Here is a 20,316-nt window from a genome sequence, read left to right as displayed (position 1 = left end):
TTTGAAGCTTAGCTTTTTAAACTGGGCTTTCTTCTTTTCTTTTCTAATATAAATACTCAAGTCTATACATTTCCTTCAAGTACTGCTATGGTACCATATCATAAGTTTTGATATGTAATATATTTATTATTGTTTGCTTTTAAACATGCCTATTTTGATTTCTCTTTGACCCTTCAGACGTTCAGAAGTGAGTTTTTAAATTATTAAACATAAATATTTTTCTAGTCTGTTGGTTTCTCACATATTTGCATTGTGGTTGGAGAATGTAGTGTGCATGATACCAATCCCTTGAAGTTTCTTGAACCTCTCGGTAGAGCCTGGCCTATACCAATATGAACAAATATACTGTGTATTCTCGAAAAGACTTCATGTTTTATAATTGTTGGCTATAATCTGTATATGTGTTCATTAGATTAAGCTTATTAATGGTTCTGCTGATATCTTTGATATCCTTCCTAAATTTTTTGGTCAGTTTATTGTATTAGTTATTGAGAGAGTTGTGTTTATGTATTTCTTCTTGTAGTTCTGTCAGTTTTTGAGGCCATGTTATTAGTATGTAGATTGAGAATTAGGTCTTTTAGTATCATTATATGGAAGTCATCTATCTCTGATAATGCTTTTTGCCTTAAAGTCTGTTTTGTCTGATACTAATACTACCTGCATTCTTTTGGTTAGTATTTATCTCGTATACCTTTCACAATGCTTTAATTTCAACCTTTTTATATCCTTTTTAGAAAAACACGTGTCCCGAAACAGACTCAACGGACGTAGAGAAAAGACTTATGGTTGCCAAGGGGGAGGGAGGGATAGATTGGGAGTTTGAGATTAGCAGATGCAAACTGTTATATACAGAATGGATAAACAACAAGGTCCTGCTGTATAGCACGGGGAACTGTATTCAATATCCTGTGATAATCCATAATGGAAATGAATATAAAAAAGAATGTATATGTATAACTGAATCACTTTGCTGTACAGCAGAACTTAACACTACATTGTAAATCAACATTACTTCAATTAAAAAAAAATTAAAAACATGTCCCTTGTAAACAGGATATAGCTGGATTTTTAAAAAATCTAGTTTGAACATTTTTGTCTTTTAACTGGTGCACTTGTTCATTGTCATTCATTATAATTCTTGATACACATCAATTCATTTCAACCATCTTATAATAATCTATTTGTCCAGCTCTTCTGTTTTGTCTTCCCTTATTACTTTCTTTTGAACTGTTTATTTTTGTTTCCTTATTTCATCTCCCTCCCACCCTAGTTTGGATGTTATTCACTATATTTTTTTTTTTTTTTTTTATTCACTATATTTTTATTCTTTTAGTGGTTACCTATTGAAGTGTGAAATATGTACCCCCCGAAAAATACAACTCAGTATAGAACAATGTGAACCCCTGGAACCAACACACAGCCCCCCAGAAGCTCCCCTCATGCTCCTTCTGGTCATTGACCTCCCATTGACCCCTATCACCATAGGTTAGCTGTGCTTGTTTTTTTTTTTGCGGTATGCGGGGCTCTCACTGTTGTGGCCTCTCCCGTTGTGGAGCACAGGCTCCTGACGCGCAGGCTCAGCGGCCATGGCTCACGGGCCCAGCCGCTCCGCGGCATGTGGGATCTTCCCAGACTGGGGCACGAACCCGTGTCCCCTGCATCGGCAGGCGGACTCCCAGCCACTGCGCCACCAGGGATGCCCAATGTTATTGGGTTTTTTTCTCTTTTATTAATACCAAACTGTTTTAATTGTTACCTTTACAATGTTTTATTATCTGGTAGGATTAGTCTTCCATCTTTAGTCTTTCAGTATTTCCCTGGCTATTCCTGCAAGTTTACTTTTCTATGTAAACTTCCATATTATTCTATCAACTTCAAAACAAAACAAAAACTCGAGATACCTGTTGATGTTTTAAGTTTATACATCAAATTAGGGGTGATATTTACAATATTGAGTCTTAGCTAAGAAAATGCCTTTCTATCTATTCAAGTCTTCTCTGATGTCCTTCTTGTTTTAAAGTTTTATTAAAATAGTCCCTGTCCATTTCTTAATATGTTTATTCCCAAATATTCTATGTTTCTAATACTAATATCATTATAAAAGGAGTCTTTTATTTTCTTGTGAGAAATATTATGATATATATTTGTCTTTAAAATATAACCTACTTAAAAAATGTTAAATATATAAAATAAAGTCACACACATCCATGTACCTGGTACCTAGATTTAACACAGGTTATTATGAAATCTTTGCTTCTGATTTTTTAAGAAAATAATACATCACAGATAAAGCTGGGTTTATTTCCTGTTTCTTCTCCTCCCTCCTCAGAGGGAGGAGGAGGAATAGTATTTATCTTTCACACACATTTTTGGGATTTTTTTACCACAAATGCATGCATCCACATACACTATATTTAATTTTTTTGTCTCTTTAAATTGTACATGAATATTCCATTGTACTTCCCTTTTTAAGTTACTGATTTCTTTGATTTTATTGTAGTGCCTGTGGACTTATTTCTTTTACAGTCTGTTGCCTCATCTCACAAACCACTTCAGGTTTGTTTATTTTTAAACAGATTTATTTAGATATAAATCACATACCATAGACTTCATCCATTTAAAGTACACAATTCAGTGGGTTTTGTATGTTAATTTTTTTAAATTGTGATAAAATATATATAACAAAATTTGTCATTTTAACCATTTTTAAGTGTACAGTTCAGTGGCATTAATTACATTCATAATGTTGTGTAACCATCGCCATTATCTATTTACAAAATCTTTTCATCCACCCAGACAGAAACGCTAACTATTATGCAATAACTCCCCATTTCCCCCTCCTTTCAGCCACCGGAAAGCGCTAGTCTACTTTCTGCCTCTGTGAATTTGCATATTGTAGATGTTTCACAAAAGTGGAACCATACAATATTTTCCTTTTGTGTCTGACTTATTTCACTTAGCATAATGTTTTCAAGGTTCATGTTATAGCATGTATCAGAAGTTCATTTCTTTTCATGGGTGAATAATACTTCATTGTATACATACAGACAGCCCTCCATATCTGTGGATCCCACATCCGCAGACTCAACCCACTACAGATTGAAAATATTTAAAAAAAAAAAAAATTACAGGAAGTTCCAAAAAGCAAAACTTGAGTCTGTTGCACGCGGGCAATTTTTCACATAACATTTACATTGTATTTACGACTATTTACATAGCATTTACACTGTATTAGGTATTATAAGTAATGCAGAGCTGATGTGAAATATATGAGAGAATGTGCACGGAACGTATGCAGATGTACTCAAGTCCCTTGAGCTTCCTGGAATGTTGGTATCTGTGGGGGTCCTGAAATCAATACTCTGCAGATACAGAGGGACGACTTGTATACCACAGTTTGTTTATCCACCCCATTCATCTCTTGATGAACACTTGGGTTGTTTCCATCTTTTGGCTATTTTGAATGATACTACATTGAACATTGGGGCACAAGTATCTGTTCAAGTCCCTGCTTTCGATTCCTTTGGGTATATACCTCTCAGTGGTGTTGCTGGCAGGTTTATTTTTTTAATTTTTTTTATTTTTTGCGCTACGCCGGCCTCTCACTGTTGTGGCCTCTCCCGTTGCGGAGCACAGGCTCCGGACGCGCAGGCTCAGCGGCCATGGCTCACGGTCCCAGCCGCTCCGCGGCATGTGGGATCTTCCCGGACCGGGGCACGAACCCGTGTCCCCTGCATCGGCAGGCGGACTCTCAACCACTGCGCCACCAGGGAAGCCCGTGGCAGGTTTATTTTTAGAATCATTTGCCTTCTGAAATAATGAGCTTTTCTATGCTTAACATAGAAAAACAATCCAAGTCAAATTTAAAAGCAGATATTTACATGTGCTTTTCTTGCACAAAACATCATCTAATCTTTGGCCTCATCATAACCTCACGTTTTTATTCTCCCATATATTTAGCTACTTTTTTGTGCCCCCTCCCCCAACCCCTGCAACCCCTCACATCTTCTTGATCTTCCCTGGCTCTTAGGATTGATGGCTGTTAGAGTCTTTCACCATCACCCTCCATAGCCCTCTCTGCTGCTGTTCAAGGGCGCCTGCTCCACAATCCACCGGCCTGGACCATTCTGCTGTCACACTCTGGCCCTGAAACCAGGCAGGAGGACTGTGAACTTCAGTGTGGACTGGCTGGAACAGGGATTTGTACTTCCAACCTCAACTGGACCTTTAATTATCTGCACTTCTCTATTTACATCCTGGTCTCTTCTCCCCATCTAGTGGGAACCAGCACTGCCATGCTTTCTCCTTAAGGTATAGGTGATGCTATCTCCTCCTTCACCAAGAACATTAATGCTGCTGAATACACCATGTGACATAGTCAGATATACATTTCAGAAAGGGTACTGAGTGAGGCACCAAAAGCGAATGTATATTTAAATGAGTAAAAAAAAAAAATCATTACAAACTTACCGTTACCAGGGGATAAGTGAGGGGAGGGATAAATTGGGAGATTGGGATTGACATATACACACTACTGTATATAAAATAGGTAACTAATAAGAACCTGCTGTATGGCACAGGGAGCTCTACTCAATACTCTGTAATGGCCTATATGGGAAAAGAATCTAAAAAGAAAAAAGAGTGGATATATGTATATGTATAACTGATTCACTTTGCTGTACACCTGAAATTAACACAATATTAATCAACTATACCCCAACAAAAATTGTTTAAAAATCATTACAAGTTTTAAATTTTTTAAATTAAAATAATTGCAAACATCACAAAACTTAAGAACATATTTTGGCTTTATTAACTGAAACACCTCTGCCATCCTTCTTCCCTTATATTCTTTTGGCTGCATGCTGTTTTATTGTCTCTTCGGATGATAACAATGTTTGTAATCTTCTTCTCTAGAGAGACTGGCAATCTCTCTCAAGTGTGACTGATTGAAATTTGTTTTTTAGTATTGATAGTTTAGAAAAACAGGAAAGCTTCACATTTTGTTACTGATAGCGTTATATGAATATTTAGGATTGTTATCTAAACTGGGGAGATCTCTCTCAATTCTTTCATGCGTGAGCTGTAATATTTGGAAGAAATTTCTGTAGACAGGTCCTGGCCCCATAACATTTTTTTTTTAACATCTTTATTGGAGTATAACTGCTTTACAATGGTGTGTTAGTTTCTGCTTTATAACAAAGTGAATCAGTTATACATATATATATATCCCCATATCTCTTCCCTCTTGCATCTCCCTCCCTCCCACCCTCCCTATCCCACCCCTCTAGGTGGTCACAAAGCACCGAGCTGATCACCCTGTGCTATGCGGCTGCTTCCCACTAGCTATCTATTTTACATTTGGTAGTGTATATATGTCCATGCCACTCTCTCACTTTGTCCCATCTTACCCTTCCCCCTCCCCATGTCCTCAAGTCCATTCTCTAGTAGGTCTGCGTCTTTATTCCCGTCTTGCCCCTAGGTTCTTCATGACCATTTTTGTTTGTTTGTTTTTTAGATTCCATATATATGTGTTAGCATACGGTATTTGTTTTTCTCTTTCTAACTTACTTCACTCTGTATGACAGACTCTAGGTCCATCCACCTCACTACAAATAACTCAATTTCGTTTCTTTTTATGGCTGAGTAATATTCCATTGTATATATGTGCCACATCTTCTTTATCCATTCATCTGTCGATGGACACTTAGGTTGCTTCCATGACCTGGCTATGGTAAATAGAGCTGCAGTGAACATTGTGGTACATGACTCTTTTTGAATTATGGTTTTCTCAGAGTATATGCCCAGTAGTGGGATTGCTGGGTCGTATGGTAGTCCTATTTTTAGTTTTTGAAGGAACCTCCATACTGTTCTCCATAGTGGCTGTATCAATTTACATTCCCACCAACAGTGCAAGAGGGTTCCCTTTTCTCCACACTCTTTCCAGCATTTATTGTTTGTAGATTTTTTGATGATCTGGCCCCATAACATTTTAAACCCTGTTTCCCCTCCACAACCCACATATTTCTGGAGCTGGATGCCTTAGAGCACAATCATATTGCGAGTCAGCATAATCTGTTAGCAATAATTTACCTCCTCATAGGAGTGACAGTGAACCTTGTAAATATATTCTGTGCCCAAATTAAATAAATCCCCACCTCAGCTCTCCTTTGGTTGAATCTCAAAGATGTCTGTAGCCACTCTAAAGCCTCCTGACCCAAGAGGATGTTTAACACAGGAAAGCTGGAGCAGAAAGAGGCGAGGGTCTTAGCCTTTTGTGGTTAAATTGCATTACTTCTGCAAATTTTACAAAAACCTATGACCATGAGAACGCACTGCTAGGACCCTCCCTTGGGGCACTTCTGGATGCAGAAGATGAGTTCAGCAGCTGCTGCAGTAACCTAGGAGTTAGATGATGGCAGGGCCAACGGGGAGTGGAGAGGAAGCAGTTGATTTGAAAAATATTCAGGAGGTAAAACTGGTGGAATTTGGCAACTGGCTGAATGCCGGTGTGAGGAAGAATGAGGAGTCATTGATTTGTCCAGGTTACAACCTTGGTTGGATAACTAGATTGGTATTGGGGTCAGCAGCTAACATTGAGGGTTGCAGAGAAGGCACAGGTGGGAAGGGGCAGGGAGAAGCAAGTTGAGCTCAGGATGCCTCTGAGGACATCCAGGTGGAGGTGTCTGTCTGGCAAGCACCTCACTTAAGAATGAGAAGCTCCAGGAAGAATCCGTTTGGCACGGATTCTGCACTCATTGTGGAGGTGGAGGCTGAAGTCCAGGAGAGGTTGAGATTGCACGCAGAAGCTGAGTGAGAAGGGCAGCGGGCCAAGCAAAAGACAAACCCAGAGGATCCCAAGCATTTAACCAGTGGCCACAGTAAAATGAACCCATGAAGGAGACAGAGTCTTCAGAAATTAATGTAATTCAGTAGCTTATGATACATTGCAGCTTAAGATGTGGTCATCTTTCCCCACTTCTCTTTTTTGATATTTCAGGTTTGGAAGAGAGAAATGAACGACTTTAAAAGTGAGCTCTTTCTTATGAGCCTTTGTAGATGTTCACTTCGATGGTTTGTTAGATGGTATTCAAAGTATTTGTCTGCATCGAGGAAAAGAAATGGGATCATAAATACTCCCACATATAGCTCTTCCTGCCTCTTTCCTTCACCAAAGACTTAAAAAGTCGAATGGGTCTCTTCTTTAGTTCATCTCAAGAGTAAGCTGGGTGGAGATGGACAGTCTCTTTCACTGACATGGACTCCCAGAGATGGGAATTTCCCAGCAGACTGCATAAGCTTGTGCTCAGCGGTGAAGACTCCAGGCAGCCCTTACACAGGACTCTTCAAGGCGTGACAAAGTTCGTGACATTTGCATTTTTAAATGTATTCTCTTTGGTGTGGGTAAAACTCAACCAGACGTGGTTAACACCTTGACCTCGAGGATGAAGCATAATACTATAGGGTAGCGACCTCCTCCTTGGTAGCAATTCCTGAGAGGGGCAGTGGTGAGTTTATTTTTGTATGCTTTTGAATGAATTTCAGACCGATTTTTTAAAGAGTTTTGTTCCAATTCTTTATAGGGATTCCATCAAAGATGAGTCCAGCTGACTTTCTGAAGATGGGTCATTCTGCAGAAATTAAGTTGTAGTTGAGGACCTTGATGACTGGAGGGGATCTCGGAATTCCATGAGGGTGGTAGTGAAGCTGGGCGGGGACTGGACATGAGAGAATGGCCATAGTGATTTTCGGTACCTCAGAAGCTTAATGAAGTTTGAAACTTGACCCAGGACCAGTCTACACTGGCTGATTGATAGTCCTTCTTGGTTTATGGCTGGAATGACATTAGCTCAATGGGTAGACACAGCTGTCTCTTGATGATCCATGTTGCTGGTGGACACAGTGTTTACGTCTGATAATTAAGGATTTCGATGTGAATATTACTTAATGAATGTTAGTCTTTTTTAAAAAAATTTATCGAAGTATAGTTGATTTACAACGTTGTGTTAATTTCTGCTACAGCAGAAGTGACTCGGTTATACGTATATATATATATTCTTTTTCATATTCTTTTCCATTACGGTTTATCACAAGATATTGAATAGAGTTCCCTGTGCTATACAGTAGGACCTTGTTGTTTATCCTTCCTATATATAATAGTTTGCATCTGCTAATCCAAATAGATAGTCTTTTAAAGCGTCACCTGTACTCTTGTGGCATTAGTCTATTCATTTCCTACAGACCTGGCTTTTCTAGTCTGTCTTCCAGAGTGGTTTCTCTGAAATGCTGATCTGGTCAGGATGCCTTCCATGACTCTGCCCCTGTTTTCATCAAGCCTCATCTTTCAATTCTCCCCCCTTTTTTTTGGTACCACTTTAAAAATATTGAAGTGTGGTTAATTTACAATGTTGTGTCAGGTTCGGGGTGTACAGCAAAGTGATTCAGTACTTTTTCATTCTTTTTCAGATTCTTTTCCATTATAGGTTATTACAAGATATTGAATATAGTTCCCTGTGCTATTCAGTTCTCACTTTCTTATATGTGAGTCTCTAGCCTTAAAATGAAGGTACATAAAATTCTAGAATTTTACAGGAGGTGCAGTTTACAGCTCCTGGCCTCTGCACAAACTGGTCCCTCTGCCCTCATCCATCTGGAAAATGAGGACACATCTCTTTACCTTCTCTGGGGTTTGTCTTTGATTCGTCTCTCTAAAGATTTAGTCACACTTTGTTTTCTGTCACCACATTATACTGTGGAAATCTTGAAGACACAACTTCTCCTAGTTTGCTAATATAACTTGTTTATACATTCTCACTCTGGACTAGGGGCTGTTATTATCCTTAGTACCAAGTGTAAGACCGGACACAAAGTACTTTCCTTTTTTTTTCCACGGCTTGTGGGATCTTAGTTCCCTGACCAGGGACTGAACCCGGGCCCTGGCAGTAAAAGCATGGAGTCCTAAACTCTGGCCAGGGAATTTCCCAAAGTACTTCCTAAGAGCTTGTTAGATGAATGAATGAAAACATTAGAGATCTTGGGAAAAGAAAAGTTGGTCACCATTGAATCTATTGGATTACACTGGGAAAAGAGCTGCTTCCCATGTTGAATTGGTCCATCTAAACAGGTAGGATAAGAAGCAGTATTTATGACTGCTCTTAAAACTATGATTAAAGTACAGATTACTATGGAGAAATAAAGGTTCAGAAGTATAATATTTTGGCATATTTGTCTATTTCTTTTCTGACATATTAATTAGTTGGACAGAAGATTAGAATTTTGCTGTATGATAATCAATGAAAATTCACTATAATTTTTTTTTTAAAGACAGAAGATTGTGGCAAGTGGAATAGTCACATGGAGGCTTAATAATGAGAATATAATGAGCTCATACCACTGATTAAAAATTCAAGATCCAATTAGATAATTGGGCAAAAGACATAAACAAGTATAGACATTTGGTGAAAGCTTTGGCATACAATATATTAAGAATCATATAGGGCTTTCCCTGGTGGCGCAGTGGTTGGGGGTCCGCCTGCCAATGCAAGGGACACGGGTTCGTGCCCCGGTCTAGGAGGATCCCACATGCCGCGGAGCGGCTGGGCCCGTGAGCCATGGCCTCTGAGCCTGCGTGTCCGGAGCCTGTGCTCCGCAACGGGAGAGGCCACAACAATGAGAGGCCCGCGTACCGCAAAAAAAAAAAAAAAGAATCATATAAAATGCTTATATCATTTGACCTAATGACCCCTCACTTGGAACTTTATTAAAAAACATTCTGACCATGGAAAATGCTATAGACATGAAGTTGTTCATTGCAATATTATTTATAACATCAAAAATTGGAAATAATTCAACTCCTAATATTGAAAGGTTATGGTTATGTAAACCATACATAACCATAGGTAAATTCTGTCATATTCGTTTGACTGTAATATGCAAGTAAATAAAATTATTGTTACTATTTGGTCATGTCAAAAGTGCTTTGGGGGCTTCCCTGGTGGCGCTGTGGTAGAGAGTCCTCCTGCCGATGCAGGGGACACGGGTTCATGTCCCGGTCCGGGAAGATCCCACGTGCCGCGGGGCGGCTAGGCCCGTGAGCCATGGCCGCTGAGCCTGCGCGTCCGGAGCCTGTGCTCCGCAACGGGAGAGGCCACAACAGCGAGAGGCCCGCATACCGCCAAAAAAAAAAAAAAAAGTGCTTTTGGTAAGTGGCAGTAGCAAATTACAAAATTACGTCCTATCTTTATGTGTGCTTAAGTGGGGAGGGGGTGTAGGAGGAAAACTAGAAGAGAGAAGGTTTTGTGGGATTTTTTGGTTTTGGAATTATGGGGTAAGACACTTTCTACTCTATTATTGTTCAGCAAAAAAGGAGTCAAGATGGAGCTGTAGAAACAACACTAGACTTGGAGTCAAAGTCCCAGCTCCCTCCCTTGCCCTCTTTAAAATCTTGAGCAAGTTCCTCAGTCTCAGCTCTAAAAAGGAAATATAATAACTAGCTATGAAGGTCTTTGTGAGTAGTAAATAAGATGAGAGAACTGGCTGAGTGTAGGTTGAATAAAGGTGTCTGTGCGGTGACTCTTTCTTCCAATGTGGTAGAGGGACTGCAGTCCTGGCTCAGGAGTTAGATGTGCCATGGTCACTCCCATGTGCAGTGAATAGGGGACCTCAGAAAACGAATTGTACAGCTGTCAGGTCTCCTCTGTGGATTTGTGTTTACTTATTTTACTGACCAGAATGGGGGTGGGGGGGAATGGAGTGGGTCAGCTTACAAAGAAGAAAGAATATGGTCTAGACTTCAGGGAAAGCTGGGAAGAGAGATCTTACATCTTACTCTAAGATTAGCAGTAACTCTGGCCTCACATTCGTGTTACTATGAGTCATGAGATCATTTTTAATATGATCTTTCAAAAAATTTTTCACAGAAATATAGACTCATAGAATATGAGAACTACAAAGGGTTCCCAGTTCAAGATGGCTGTCTGTCTACATATTTGTCTCTTCTCCCTTCCAAAATGATAAAAAAGGATTTTTTTTTTTTTTTCTGATGAAGCCAACAAGAGGGGAGCTGTCCATGCATGAGAGATTTCAGCGGATTTCTGGGAAACAAAAATAGGTGGAGCAATGGTGACTGAAGAAGTAGGATGAGAAAATCTAGGTTCCCAGTGATGATGGAAAGGGAGTTGGTTATAGGAACAGGGAACAGGGAGAGATCGGCCCTAAAGAACCCTGGAGAGCCAGGGCCCTGGAAATGCAGGCATGGAAATGAAAGGGTGGAAATGAAAAGGATGAAAATGAAAGCTGAAAATGGGACGGCTGATGAAACTCTACATAGTTCCTGTCATGTCCTTCATTTCTTCACCCCACTTTGAAATAGACTATCCATCAGGGAAGCATCTTTCTATCAGTTAGAAAATCAGAGGATTTTTTTTTTTGAAAAAAAAACAGCCCCAGAGCAAAGACCCCATATATTATGTCTGACTCCCTGCCAAGTCACCCTAAAACAAAGCTCCCAACTGCACAAGCCTGGCTCCTGTACCCAGAGCAAGACTGGCAGAGAGAAGCTGAGTGTGCAAATGCTAGCGCATTCATCTGCATTACCGTTAAATATGAATAGACAACGAAGGATGATGGCCAGACGTTTGAGCACATCCGTAAAACCTGCAAAGGGAAAGAGAAAGACCAAGATGAAATAAACAGAAAAATAACCCTAAAGGCAACAGAGAATTCAGGAGACAGGAGAGATCTTAAACAAAACAAAGCAAACTTTCTCAAATTTATATCCTTTAGAGAGATTTGAGAAGATATTGCATCCATAAAATAAGAACAGGATACTTGGATAAAGGAGACCAAGAAAAAGTTATTGGAAATTAAAAATGATATCCTAGAAATTAGAACCAGAAGACAGAGATGGAAACAAGAGAGAATATATGAGACATACAGAGGAAGAATCTAGGATGTGCAGGTTACTTACAAGGAAGGGGAAAAAAATGGAGAAAAAGAAAACATCAAAGAAACAGTACAGAATTTTTTTCCAAAACAGAAAAGGATATCTGAGTTGCCTAGCATAATGAATGTAAAAAATATATGTATCCAGACACATCCTTATAAAAATTTAAGACATCGAGGATAAACAGCCTACAAGCTTCTAGAGAGAAAAAGCTGGTCACCTTTCTCAGGAATGAGCCTGGCATGAGCCACAGCAGGTGAGGACACAGAACAGTACCCTTGTCATTCTAAGGGAAAATGATTTTCAATATAGAATTCTATACTCATCCAAATTATTAATTAAATGTGACATATTCAGACATTGCAAAGATTCAGGAAGTTTACCTCCCATGTACCAGTCCTTAGGAAGTTACTTGAGATTTCTCTAGTGAAATGAGGAAGTCATGAGAGTCTAGAAACAGGAGGGAAAAGCCAGAAGAATAATGAAGGTGAATCCTGGACTCTCAGGGAATTTGCTGGTGGTCCAGTGGTTAGGACTCGGCGCTTTCACTGCTGTGGGCCCAGGTTCAATCCCTGGTCAGGGAATCAAGATACCACAAGCCATGCGGCGGGACAATAAATAAATAAATAAAATATAAAAGTTTTAAAAAAATCCTTGACTGTCAAGCCTTGGAGCAGGAAGACTGAGGGTTCCAGTAGGAAGTTTTCTAGGGGGGGAAAAGAGTGGTGGGAGAAACTTGATACCATCTCTGGAAATTTGGAACAACCTAAAGAGGTGTTAACCTAACGGCAGACAAGAAAAAAGAAAGCAATTAGAAACCCCAGGGAAAAGAAGACAAAAAAATCATCTACAAGGAGAGAGAACATGCCATCCCAGTACATATCCGCCACTTAGCTGTGCAGAGAGCAATATTTATATAATTGTAATAATGTGAGCATTGGTGATTTTTTTTTTTTTTTGGCTGTGTTGGGTCTTCGTTGCTACATGCAGGCTTTATTTTTAGTTGCAGCGAGTGGGGGCTACTCTTTGTTGTGGTGCACAGGCCTCTCATTAAGGTGGCTTCTCTTGTTTCAGAGCACAGGCTCTAGGTGCGAGGGCTTCAGTAGTTGTGGCCCATGGGCTCAGTAGTTGTGGCTCGCGGGCTCTAGAGCACAGGCTCAGTAGTTGTGGCACATGGGCTTAGTTGCTCCGCGGCATGTGGGATCTTCCTGGACCAGGGCTTGAACCCGTGTCCCCTGCATTGGCAGGCGGATTCTTAACACTGCACCGCCAGGGAAGCCCTGATTTTTAATTTAGAGTCAATGTACACTTGAAGGGAGGACTTATGGCTATAGACTAGACCTTTAACCTTGACAATGTAAAAAGTAAAGTTGGGGACTTCCCTGGTGGCGCAGTGGTTAAGAATCCGCCTGCCAAGGCAGGGGACACGGGTTCGAGCCCTGGTCCGGGAGGATCCCACATGCCGCAGAGCAACTAAGCCCGTGCGCCACAACTACTGAGCCTGCGCTCTAGAGGACATGAGCCACAACTACTGAAGCCCACGCACCTAGAGCCTGTGCTCCGCAACAAGAGAAGCCACCACAATGAGAAGCCCGTGCACCGCAACGAAGAGTAGCCCCCGCTCGCCGCAACTAGAGGAAGCCTGTGCGCAGCAATGAAGACCCAACGTGGCTAAAAATAAATAAATAAATAAATTAAAAAAAAAAAAAAAAAAAAAAGTAAAGTTGATGGTTTGGAGGTGGGAGTGGAGAGGAGAGCTCAGCAAAGCGTGCAAATAGCCTTATCTTTAAATGTGTGGACACAAGGAATGTCTTAGTTGGTTAGAACTGAGATATAAGTATATGATATTATTTAAAGCTACAAATTTAACCAGTAGAGAAAGTGAAAATGGTATAACCACATTGGTAAGAAAGGGAGATACCCAGAAGAGTACAGCTGAGCTAAATCCCATGTATTAAAGAAATCAATAATCATGCTTTAAATTGATTGAACAAGAAATAGCAGATGAGTATATTATTTAGAGACTAAAAGAAGCAAAAAATTGGAAGAATTAAATGATTTTAAAATGGTTTCCTCTGAAGAACAGAACTAAGAGAATAGTGAGTCAGGAGACTATCGCTTTTTACTATAGCAGTGTTTTATCCTCTTCTTTTTTATTACTTTTAAAAAGGGAAGCAGAGAGAGCAAGAGAGAAGAAGGAAGGAAGGAAGGAAGGGAGAAAGGAGGAAAGAAAGAACTGTAAGGATCCTGACAGATCATAATACAACCTACTTGGAGATTCCAGATGGACATAGACGTTTTTAAGACCTGGGAATTACACCCATACCTTCTGATGTTAATATAAATTGTGTGTGTGACTCTGTGTGTGTACATATTTAATATTTTATTTAGAAAATAAAATATTTTTATTTTCTAAATTTTTTATTGAAAAATAATTTCAAGCTTACAGAAAAGTTTCAAGACTAAGAATATTACAAAGAACACTTGTATATTCCACACCCAGATTCACCCCTGTCAACATTTCACTCTATTTGCGTCTTCATTTGCCCCTCGCCAAGCTCGTGTGTTCCCTAAACCTCTGGAGGGTTGCAGACATCAGGACCCTTTACACCTAAATACTTGAGTGTGTATTTTGTAAGAATAGGCAGGAATATGCTCTTATATAACCACAGCAAATTTAACATTGGCACAAAACTTTAATCTACCAATGAGATTTAATCTGCAAATACCATCTTTTCCTACTGTAAACTCCCTCCCTTCAGAGTCCGTTTTACCATGTACCTTTTTCCTTTTCTCCTCCACTTCAATCTTCTGCTGTCACCTTTATTCTCTCTACTTGTTTTTGCTTTCGGTTTGAAGTCTTTTGTTCTATAATTATTTGAATGATTCCTGGAGCTTAAAGAACAGACAAAGATATACACTTAGATTCTGTTTTGGGGAGAGTTTTTGGTTCCTTTGCCTTTCCAAAAATCACTGGCACTGTTGTTTGACTCTTTGACCCTCCTTTTGAAACATGAATTGTATAGATATGTTTCTGAGAGTTTAACAGCTGTTTCTCTTTTCTGTCTTTTTCCACTCTGGTTTATAGTTTGAAAAAGTACCGGAAGGCCCTATCCCTCCATCCACACCGAAGTTTGCATATGGAAAAGTTGGTCTGAAAAAGGTAAGGAAAAACAAAATGACAGAAACATTGAGAGTGAGGAAGTGGAATTCAGCAATCGTGAGTGAAAGTGTTATGCTGGGGAATCGGTTCGTTATTTTTCTGTGAACTTGTTTTCTGTGAGACTGATGGGGTGGATGATGTTTCTGGGAAAACAGGGACACGGGAGGTGAGAGACTCTGTGTGCATGTTGACAGGGTGAGCACATGGGGCACGAGCGGGCATTCTTAGATCATTTTGGTTCCATTATCCATGTCAAAAGCAGTACTAGGAGCCCTTGTGGGAATAACGTGCACCTTATTGTTATGGCTGGTGATGTTCTTTTCTATAATTCACCTTTCTCAAAGGGGGTTCTCAAAAGGCACAGGCATTAACCCTCAATTATACACTCCCCTCCATCTCAAAATTATGTCCTCGTGGCTTGTGGCTTATATGGTAATTGGGACATCAGGGGGGAAAGCTAGAAATGAATCATAAATATGAGTGAAGACCATTTTATTCTAGGGAAAGAGACAAAGAAGCGAGGTTTCATTTGATAGGAGTGACGTAGCCCAAATCAATTTGTTTTGACCATCTGTGTCTTCAGGTTTTCCCCTCTGATAATCCCTAACTCCTACATGGGTTAACTCACAAGGAAAAAAAAGTTACATATTTCTTAAGAATCTTGATAATTCTAAAATAGCATCATAAGTTTTTATTTTTAAGCAAAATACCAAACATGATTGTATAATTTTTCCATTCATGAAGCCCTTTGATGTATCATGGGTTGGTTGAGCTCTTGTAACATTTTCCACCTAGTGTCGGATAGGTGTGTTACGATCTACAAAGAATGTGGTCTCTCTGCCTGATAGGAATCTTGCTTTGGATTAACCAAACTTTAATCACACTTGTAAAGGGAGTATCTTCTACTTCTTCACTGCTACTACTACTTAAGGAAAGGGTTGGTTTGAGTCTTTTTAAAAAATTTTTTAATTTTTGGCTGTGCTGGGTCTTCATTGATGCGCGTGAGCTTTCTCTAGTTGTGGCGAGCAGGGGCTACTCTTCGTTGCGGAGCATGACCTTCTCATTGTGGTGGCTTCTCTTGTTGCGGAGCACGGGCTCTAGGGTGCATGGGCTTCAGTAGTTGTGGCGCATGGGCTTAGTTGCTCTGCGGCATGTGGGATCTTCCCAGACCAGGGATCAGACCTGTGTCCCCTGCATTAGCAGGCGATTCTTTTTTTTTTTTTTGAGGTACGCGGGCCTCTCACTGTTGTGGCCTCTCCCGTTGCAGAGCACAGGCTCCGGACGCGCAGGCTCAGCGGCCATGGCTCACGGGCCTAACCGCTCTGCAGCACGTGGGATCTTCCCAGACCGGGGCACGAACCCGTGTCCCCTGCATCGGCAGGTGGACTCTCAACCACTGCGCCACCAGGGAAGCCCGTGGCAGGTGATTCTTAACCACTGTGCCACCAGGGAAGTCCCAGTTTATGTCTTTACAGAGCTGTGAAAATTTTATTTTTATGCAACAGAAAATAACTGCAAATGTTTCAAACAACAACATTGCTAAAACATAGCTACCTTAGTACCAGAGCACATTTTATTTACCAGGAAGGAAAATTGTGAGACCAGAAACTAAATATATACAATTGAAGATAGCAAATCGGCATATAACTAAATGAAGTTTAAGTAGAACATAGTTATATAGGATAAAAGCTTTCACCATGAGTTGAGTTCCTTTAGTTGTCCAAGTGGGAGAGCACCCACTCAGCTGAATTGATGGATTCCTGACGAGGCCTTCCCTGGTGGCGCAGTGGTTGAGAGTCCGCCTGTCGATGCAGGGGACGTGGGTTCGTGCCCCGGTCTGGGAAGATCCCACATGCTGCGGAGCGGCTGGGTCCTTGAGCCACGGCCGCTGAGCCTGCACGTCAAGAGCCTGTGCTCCGCAACGGGAGAGGCCACAACAGTGAGAGGCCTGCGTACCGCAAAAAAAAAAAAAAATTCCTGACCAGTATCGTATTAGGGAAAGCCCTGGGTTTGGAGCCAAACCTAACTGCAAATCCTGTCTGCGCCTTGATTCAAGTGAGCTGCTCTGAGCCCCATTTCTTCTTTACTAAAAAGGGACCATAATGCCTGCTTTTCCCGGTGTTGTGAGGATTCAGTGAGGTATGCGGGTAAAGTGATGTCTCTCCCCTGGAGTTTGGTGAGGCAGCCAGAGCTTATAGCCATTATCATTGTTGTTATTGCATCAGAATAAACACCATGAGCTGCAAGAATACACAATCATAAGTATGAATTGAGTGTCTACCTTGTGCTGGCATTGGAGGTAAGCTCAGTACAGACCCTGCCCTTAAGGAGCTGACGGTCAGCAAGGACAGCAGTGGTAAAAACAACTGGAAAGTGATACAGGCGTGGGAAACATGCTGCAGACCAATTCAGAGGAGGGCACAGTCGGAGCTACTTCATTGGGAGTGGTGGGAAGGCTTTACGGAGTTTTGGTTTTCATGCATTTTAAGGGCCTTTCATATACAGGAGGTTGTGTTTGCAGATAGGTATGTTTGAAACTGTTTTTAAGTTTATCATCTGTTAATTTTCATCCAGAGTTAAGGAATAGATGGAATTGATTGAAGGTGACTGGGGGACAGCACTAAGTAGAATTTGAACCATTTCAATTTATTTAGGGGTTGGTCGATGACGTTATTCTCTACTGTGATTACCAGGGAGGGGTGACAGTGAGTGAATGCCGCTTTTGTTTCTTTTCAGTTAAAGACAGTGGAGGAAGCTCTCGACATTCTGTGTCCCTCTGGACCCGTAAAAAGCGTTTATCCCTTGACATTTATCCAGGTGAAACAGGTAGGCCTTCAAAGGTAATGCTTCACCTTTTTTCTACTTGCAAAAATGTGCTTTCTGCACTGCCTGTTCTGAACACGGAGACCAAAACGGTAAGTAGATAAATCAGACCCCACATAAATTAACCATGGATCTCCACGCTCTCTTTAGTTCTAAGTACTACGTGGTGAGCTGATCTTTCCTGTGTTTTCCCCCCATTTCTTATTATCAGATAGGTCGTAGCTCAACCTGCTTCAGCATAATTCTGTACAAGCTATAAATTGAGTATATTTAGGACATAATTAATCTTTCGTATGAGGTATCAGAGGAAAACCACTATTTTATTACTCAAAAAAGACAATTATTTGTCCTTAGCTCAAAGGTAGAAGGACTGTGTTCTTAATAGATTAGGTTATTAGAGATTCTTTTTCCTGCTTTTGAAGAGAACAAGAACAGTAGTACATCGTGTGTGTGTGTGTGTCTGTGTGTGTGTTTAATCTCCAGGCCACAGCCCCATCTTTATTGTAAAAGTTTTCCCCAACTTTTTATTTTGGAAAACTTGCCAGAATAGTACAACACCCGTAGAGCTTTCACCTGGATTCACCAAGTGTTAACAGTTACTTCACTTGCTTTATCTTTCTCTGTGTGTATACGCAGTCAACTGCTTTTTTTTTTCAGCAGTTTGAGGTAGTTGTCAACATCATGACACTTCACCTTTAAATATTACAGCATATATTTTTAAAAAGGACATTATCCTACACGACCATAAATAATGATCACCCTTAAGAAATTTAGCATTGGGACTTCCCTGGTGGCACAGCGGTTAAGAATCCGCCTGCCAATGCAGGGGACACGGGTTCTAGCCCTGGTCCGGGAAGATCCCACGTGCCACGGAGCAACTAAGCCCGTGAGCCACAACTACTGAGCCCGTGTGTCTAGAGCCTGTGCTCCGCAACGAGAAGCCACCGCAACGAGAAGTCCGCGCACTGCAACAGAGAGTAGCCCCAGCTCACCACAACTAGAGAAAGCCCGTGCAGCAACGAAGACCCAACGCAGCCAAAATTTTTAAATAAATAAATTTATTTTTAAAAAAAGAAAGAAATTGAGCATTGATACAATCTTATTATCTAATACACATTCCAAAGTCAGGTAGCCCTGGTCATTACAATGGTGTCCTTTATAGCTTAACTTTTTTTCAGTCCAGTTTCCAGTTCATGATCACACATTGTCTTCTTTCAGTCCAGTTTCCAGTTCATGATCACACATTGTCTTCTTTCATCTGAAACGGTTCCTGAGTCTTTTTTTCTTTCTCTCATGACATGGACATGTCTGAAGAGGTCAGCCCAGTTTTGTATACGGCCCCTCACTGGTTAGATTCAGTGAAACATTTTTGGCGCAAATGTGACAGCGGTGATGTGTTCTTCTCAGGGCACCATTTCAGGATGCCCATGCCCATTTGCCTTTGGTTCAATGTTCAGTTTGATCACTTAGGATCTCAGCCCTGTTTTTTGAAATGGAAAGTTATCTCGGCCCTCCTTTCTGACTTCCCGGAGAGATCACCTTCTCGAGGGAATAATAGCACATCTGATCTCACTTTAACGTATTTTGCCTCCAGTTACTATTGTTATACTTGTGATTTCACTCCAACTGCACTGCTTTGTGATAAATAAAAATGAATAATTAAGCTCCCCACCCCACACTTTTTCATTAGGATTGGGTAGGTTCTTTCTCTGGTTCTAACACACACTGACTGTACGTCCATGTCTTCATCTACCTGTCTTCTCCACCTAGTAGGGTCTGAGCACATCAGACAAGACACGACACAGAGCAGTAGGAACCTGGGAAGTGAATCCCAGGTTCACGTGTAGACACCGGCAGCCCTTGTTCTTCCTCAGACCCCTTCTGCTCTCTCATCTTTGGCCAAGGCAGTGCTCTCAGATCGGGTGGGGCTCCTGGGCCCTGGCTGTTTCAGATCTGAGACAAGCCCATAGAAGATTTATTTCCAGCAAACCCTTTGGCGGGCACAGCTGCAGGGATTGGGGTGCAGCCCTGGTACCCCTGCAGCTGCCCCCCACCCCATCCCCAGAGGCCTCAGCTTTGCCTTTGCAGGGAGCATCTCAGCTTCTGCTCCCCTCCTGGAAACCCCTGGCTAAGTCTTCCTCGGCCTCTGAGTTAGGACTCACCACTTTGGTACTTTCAAAAGATAAAAACAAGAGAGAGATGGAGATTTGGAGTCTGGGAGGGAGGCATCCTTGCACTTGAAGGTTTGGCTGGCGACAGCAATAGCATTTCTTGAGTTCAGCACTTTCCTGCAACACAGGAACGTGTGTTAGCGTTTTCCTTCCACTCCTGCAAGGCATCTCTCCACTTACCTGGGGTGCACTTTCTTTTGGGGCCCGAGGAGTAG

The 20,316-nt window shown here is 41.1% G+C and overlaps 1 protein-coding gene across 2 annotated transcripts in view; it reads left to right on the top strand.

Moving 5' to 3' along the window:
* The window catches only part of GLB1 (galactosidase beta 1), a 90,342-nt gene that overhangs the window by 43,088 nt on the left and 26,938 nt on the right, over nt 1-20,316 (top strand). For both annotated transcript variants that reach the window (XM_027088352.1, XM_027088354.1), the window contains 2 exons: nt 15,033-15,107; nt 17,844-17,933. In XM_027088352.1, coding sequence (XP_026944153.1) covers nt 15,033-15,107; nt 17,844-17,933 — 165 coding nt within the window. The remainder of the gene's footprint in view (nt 1-15,032; nt 15,108-17,843; nt 17,934-20,316) is intronic.

This window comes from Aethalodelphis obliquidens, unplaced genomic scaffold (genome assembly GCF_003676395.1).
Source record: "Aethalodelphis obliquidens isolate GAN/ISIS:26980383/991018 unplaced genomic scaffold, ASM367639v1 scaffold62, whole genome shotgun sequence".
Lineage (NCBI taxonomy): Eukaryota > Metazoa > Chordata > Mammalia > Artiodactyla > Delphinidae > Aethalodelphis > Aethalodelphis obliquidens.
The sequence above is the reverse complement of the archived record's forward strand: the minus strand, read 5'-3'. Positions and strand labels throughout refer to the sequence as shown.